The sequence below is a fragment of the Echinops telfairi genome, unplaced genomic scaffold, assembly GCF_000313985.2.
Source record: "Echinops telfairi isolate 266 unplaced genomic scaffold, ASM31398v2 ScPeMD7_3;HRSCAF=10, whole genome shotgun sequence".
NCBI classification, from domain to species: Eukaryota; Metazoa; Chordata; class Mammalia; order Afrosoricida; family Tenrecidae; genus Echinops; species Echinops telfairi.
This window is the reverse complement of record NW_022103899.1, coordinates 33,916,552-33,922,787: the sequence shown is the minus strand read 5'-3', so window position 1 is coordinate 33,922,787 and position 6,236 is coordinate 33,916,552. Positions and strand designations below refer to the sequence as shown.

General features: G+C 50.9%; 1 protein-coding gene across 1 annotated transcript in view; it reads left to right on the top strand.

Annotated features, from left to right (window-relative positions):
* Positions 1 to 257: 257 nt before the first annotated feature.
* The window catches only part of METTL21A (methyltransferase 21A, HSPA lysine), a 7,405-nt gene continuing 1,426 nt past the window's right edge, over positions 258 to 6,236 (top strand). Inside the window, exons 1-2 of the mRNA XM_004701568.2 lie at positions 258 to 810; positions 2,843 to 2,954. Coding sequence (XP_004701625.2) covers positions 652 to 810; positions 2,843 to 2,954 — 271 coding nt within the window. The 5' untranslated portion in view covers positions 258 to 651. The remainder of the gene's footprint in view (positions 811 to 2,842; positions 2,955 to 6,236) is intronic.

The following is a 6,236-nucleotide window of genomic DNA, read 5'->3' as shown; positions in this document are numbered from 1 at the left end:
CCCGAACCCGCCCGGGCCGGGGGCCTGGAGCTCCAGCAAGCCTCTCGGATTCCACGAGGGGCCCTGGAGCATTCAGTCGCTACGATCCAACAGCTTCGATAGCATCGATCCGGTTTGTCAGTCAGCAGGATCACGTGGTTAGCCCCAAGTTCAAATTCCGCACCACTCCCCCCACCCCCCGCAACTCCCACCCCACACTCACGTACACACACACGCACGACACACAGACACACACCCTACCGCCCCCAAACCCAGACAGACATGTGTCGGGCTGTGGTAGCAGTGCATGCAGTCAGGGCGATGTAGGAAGCCCCACATCCCTCATTTCGTCCAGCCTTGCCCTGCTCCCAGGAGGGGTAATTGTGGGGTGTGCAGGGAATCACCCGGGGCTTGTAATGTCCTGCGTTCTTTTGCCCAAAGGCACCCTGGATTTAGAGCTAATTCTCGGGTCCCCGAAGACTGGAAGGAAGAGCCATGCAAAAGGATTAGACACCCGTTTTGCTCTCCAGCCTGCCCTTCCTGCATCTCAATCCCATATTCTTTCCTTCTTTTGACCTTAAGAACTTTGCAGCTGCTGAAGAGATCATGTGTTGTCTGCTCATTACCTGTGACGCTCCTGCCCGACAGGTGTGAGGGAGCAGAGAGCTGGGCATGGGCGAGATGGCCCTGGTACCCTATGAAGAGGCAGCGGCCGGGATGGGCTTGCAGAAACTCCACAAGCCTCTTGCCACCTTCTCCTTCGCAAACAGCACTATCCAGATCCGGCAGGACTGGAGGCAGCTGGGAGTTGCTGCTGTGGTTTGGGATGCTGTGAGTACACCCCGGGACCCCAAACACTCACTCTATCAGACTGGTGCACAAATGATTTAATTACAATTTTCAAAAAACAGCTTTCTTGAGTGATTCTTTATCCACAAGCAGTACAGTTTGTCCATTTAAAATGTCCAGTTCAGTGGTTTTAGGCCACGCAGACTCGTGTAACCATCACTACAGTAAATTTTGGAACATGTCATCATCTTTCCCCTGCAAAATACACTCATGAGCAGTCGCTTCCCTTGTTGCCTACCAAATTACAATTCGTGGGTGTGTATGTGTGTGCACGAGAGCTGTGGGAGGGGGCAATAGGTGAGGGGCACAAGGCTAACTTAGCCTGTGACACCCACTAACTTAGTCTTTAAAAATGTGCACAGAGAATATTGTAAAGTGATAATTCCTGGAATTGGGATCATTTGTTTTCTTGAAGTTTTCCATCGTTGTCATCTTCAAACTCTCTCACTGCCATTGAGTCAATGCTGACCCATAGCAGCCCTATAGGACAGGGAGAACTGTCCCTGGGGGTTTCCCTCTTTACCGGCGTCGAAAGCCTCATTTTGTTCGATTATCTTTACCGGCGTCGAAAGCCTCATTTTGTTCGATTGTTGTCGTTCGAATATGAGGCTATAACTACTCTTCTCCTTTCACCTCCTGTGTTATCTGAATTTAAGATAATTTTGAAATAATTCTCAGATGGGTCTTCTATGACCTAAGGCCCAGGCAGAGGGTGACCCCCAACAGGGTGCCCTGAATAATCTACCTGAGACCCGTGCCATGACCTGGCTATGTGACCAACACTGGGTAACTTCTCCTGTTTGGGTGGACATATTGGCCTGTACACAAAGGGCTAGGGGCTGTGGCAGGACAATGTGGGTGGTCAGTGGGGAGAGGCAGGGAGCAGGGGAGAGAGATGGGAGCCCCTTGGAGGCCAGGGTAGAGGGTGGATGAGCAGGGTGGCAGTGGTGGTGGGTAGGGGGGCCTCTGACTCACCCATCCCTCCCTTCTTGGGTTCTTTCAACCCATCCCCGGCCCCAGATCCAGATCGTGGGGGAGGTGGCATTTGGATGAGCTGTGGAGGTGTGACCTACCTTTTTATTAATGACGTGGTCATTGGGACCTAACCCCACTGATAGGTGAGGAGTGGGTGTAGTTGTCCTACCATCTTCCTTTCCAAGTCCCCTTTTGCCACTGGCTTGAGGAGAGTGGTGTGTGTCCTAAGTGGCTCCCCTCCACACCGGGACTCTGCTGGATAAGTGATTGGTATCTGCACGGTTTTGCATAATTAACAATGTACTGGCAACGTCAGGTAAACCTTCAGGAATGAAAACTTTTATATAGTCTAGCCTAGTAACCTCGCTCCTGGGAATCCAGCCCAGGGTAACTACATGAAAGGTATTGGTGTAGGGAGTCAGAAGGGTGACCAGTGCTCCCCAGGAGGCGGAACTGTTCATTATACTTTATTGCAACCTTAGATGCCTGTGAAAAGCAAGTTATAGTAAACGTTAGGTTCACAGTGACAACTGCTTGTTCACACATCAGGTACCAACATTTTGGCTCAGAGTCCTTGGCGAGGGCCCCTGTGGGTCGGGAGCAGGAGGGAGGTACCCAGCTCTGGGACCTGTGGGTGATGCTCTGCTTTTTTCCGGGTGAGGCTGGGGCCTTGTGTACTGGAGCTTGGTCTAGGAACTGGACAGGTCCTTATAATGATAGGGATTGTGTGATCATTTCATAAGCCTACATGGCAAAGGACCGTGAGGCTGCATGGAAAGGAAGCTCCCCAGAGTCAGCAGCTCCCTGACTCATGTGGGCAGCGTGCCCACTGAGTAGCAGTAACGCCAGCCTGTTGGGGACTTGGGTGGGCCTGGGGGTGCAGTGCTGTTTGTGCTCTTGGACATCACTGTGAAGCGGGTGGGGGTGGGGGTGGTGTGTGTGCTGTCTAAGTTCCTGTCATTGCTTAGCCTACCACAACCCTGCAGCCCATAAAGCGCTTGTCGACCTTAATCACAATCACACTTGTGTTTTGACTCAGGCCGTGGTTCTTTCTACCTACCTGGAGCTGGGAGCCGTGGAGCTCAGGGGCTGTTCTGCCGTGGAGCTGGGTGCCGGCACAGGGCTGGTGGGCATCGTGGCTTCCCTGTTGGGTGAGTGTGACCCAGTGGTGCTCTGACCCCAGCAAGAGGTGCAGCTGTGGTGTGCTCAACACAGAACCAACTCCTCACTGTTGCTGGTTCTCTTTTCCTTCTGCCTAGTGTGAGTTTCTGCTTCGTGTGAGTGTGTGCTAACTGCTCATGCTCTCACCTCCGGTAAGGCTATCAGACGAATTTCTTCACTCTCTCTGTTCCCCACCAGCCCCCATCACCCTACAGGCACAGAACGCTTTTTCTCTCTCACAAAGCAGCTGGTGGGTTCGAACTGCTGTCCTTGTGGTGCAGCCCAATGTGTAATCCACTCCACCCACCAGAGCTCCTCATACAGATGCACCTCCCTGCCATCGAGGCCATGCCGACTCATAGCACCCCTAGAGGACAGGGTAAAACTGCCCCTGAGAGTCTCTGAGGCTGTTACTCTTTATGGGAGTCCAGTCTCACCTCCCCCGCCTAGGAGGCTTCTAAAATTTCATGGGAAAATGGAATTAGGAGACAATGGATATTTTCCCAAGAACTCTTTGAAGCTCCCTCCTATCTAGTTTTGTACAGTTTAAGGCGCTTCCCTTACACCTCGAGTTTATAACCGTGAGGAAGGTTGTGGTAGTTACATAATCTGGTGTCAACTTGTGAAGGGGTAGAGTCTAGCCTGTCAATCAGGTCTCAGCTTGCTGACCTCACTTGGAGGCACGAAGGAGAGAAATAGCTCACTGGAGGCCAGACACACACACAGACTCTGCTTCATCTCCCCGTGAGACATTCCTGTTGACAAGCCACATGGAGGTACGCTCATGGCAGCCAGGGCCTTGGAGCCACTTGGAGACCCACATCATTGCTGAGATGCTTCCATTGCCACTGGATCTACAAGACTTTCCACCCACTGGCCTGTGATCTTCCTGCACTCGACGTCATTGCATGTGTTGTGTGAGTCTGAAGAGGAATTTACAGACTGGTATCAGACATATGGGCTAGCATCGGACTTGTGGACTTGATCTGGACTGGGCTGGGATGTTTTTTCAATATACAATTGCTCTTTTATAGAAAGCTCTGTCTTATATACATACAAGTGTCTCTGGATTTGTTTCTCTAGTGTACCCGGACTGACACAGAGGCAGAGTGCAGAGCCTCCTTCATAGCTGCAGAAGCTCCGCAGAATGTAGGCCCACACATGCTGTTTTCTTTAACTCGATAGCATACACATCTTTGTACTACCACTGCACGACCCTCCTGTCTATTATTTATAGTGGCATCAAAGTGGTAGGCTGGAGAGGTTTGATGCTGAAACCTGATGGTAAAGAAAACATCACTCTCTTTGGAATGGAAAAAAATTGAACAAGTTGTGCTTCTGAAATGTTGGAAAGACCATTTGCCTTTTTGAAGTATTTTCATTTTTGGAAGCTCTGGATGAGTAAAGTCATGTATTTGTGAATTTAAGGGTCCGCTTGTGGTGCTGTAGTGGTCACGAGTTGGGGCTATGATCAGATAGTTGTGGGTTGGCATTGATTCAATGGCAGTGAGTTACAGTGCTATTGCGTAAGCATGGGACAAGTTTGGTGGTCCCAAACCACTGGCTGCTCTGCAGGAGAACGATGAGGCTGGCTGCTTCTGTAAAGACCTACAGTCTTGGAAACTCTGGATGGGCTGCGATGAGTCAGATCCCAGTTCCTATCAAAGGACATCATGCTTGGTGAAGTGGAGAGTCAGCAGAATCGAGGAAGATGGGCCATCTCTCACTCTTCCAAGCAGGCAGGCCTGCTCCAGTCAACTGAGGTGGAAGGGAGGCTGAAGGAGCTGCAGTAACGTGTCCAAGGCTGCCGAATGAATGGATTACCAAGTTAGAATTTGAGTCCAGCTCCGACTCACCAACTGTGGTTCTTAGTTGGAAAAGCTTCCCCAGGTGACTTCAAAGCAGCCTTCATGCTGAGACATCTAATCTGAGACCAGTCCTTCAGACAGTCCTAGGGCCTGGGAATGGGGGTTTCAAAAGCTCCCTCCAGCCAAGCCTGGAGCCCAAGCAATGTGTCTTTTCGTCGCCCTAATTTTAGACTGAGCTGCCTTTGAATTTTGACATGTAAGTCCATCTACAAACTTGATTTCTCTTCCTGCTTCTCAGCATCTCAAATGACACCTTTAAACTCAAATTATCCTCCCCTTCCCATCTCTTCTTCCCTTTCCACTTTTGTTCAGAGTTGGCACCACTGCAATTCATCACCCACCCCCAGCCTCTCGCCTGCCTTCTCCCACCCTTCCTTCCCTGCGCCCTGCTGATTCTGTCCGGGAGTGTTAACTATCTTCCCGCTGCCCACTGCCCCAGCTCTTGTTCTAAAAAATACCAACTCGACTCCAACTCAGTTTCTGAGGCTGCAAATCTTGTGGGAGCCCAAAGCCTCATCTTTCTTCCCGAGCAGCTGGCGGTTTCGAACTCCTGACCCTGTGGTTAGCAGCCCATCTCATAACCCCAACGCCACCAGAGCACTCGTTCTTACGGTAGTCTCATATCTCCTTGTAAGGGAGCTATTTTTTTAATATAAAAATTTTCAAGTGGACCTGGGGTCCAGGAGACAAAGCTACTTTCGGTGGAGACCTGGGACCCAAGCCCCGATGGGCAGACACAGCGCTCACCGTGTCAGATCCATCCTTCCCCTGGGCTTCCCACCTCTGCCCTGCCTCTTCACCTTTGCAGTCTCAGCAGCAAAGTGGCCCACCTCAGAGGCAAGCACTTCCATGCAACCTACTCATTTCTTCACTTTCTCTTAATAATTACCATGTATACTCATGTATAAGTCGAGTGTTTCAGCTCATTGTTTATGCAGTTTTTGTAGTAAAATTAGGTGCCCTGGCTGATATTCGGGTCGGCACGGTGTGTATGTATTATGTATACAGGTTGGTTGCTTCATGATCACAGAGAGGTGGACTGGGCTTTCTTAGCAGCCAATTAATCTCTTGATTTTTATTTTTTTCTCACTTTACCTCCAGAGGGCAGCTTTTCTCGGTTTCTGGTGTTGGCTCACCATGGCCTTGGTTGCTCAGATTTCTCACTCTTGGGCTCCTTCTTACCGAGACTGCCTTCGGGAGGCATGACATAGGAATGACATAGAGTGGGAGGCACCTGTGGCCAGCAGGCCCTGCACTGCAGAATTCAGAAGCATCAGGTTGCCGCCCCTTGGTGACTATTGAACTTCACGAGCACAACTGCCGCCTTCAGCAGGATTGCCCCAGAGGCCATGCAGAAGGCGTGGCTGCAACATGTTCTGGTCAATTGTAGCTGTTGGGGGGTGG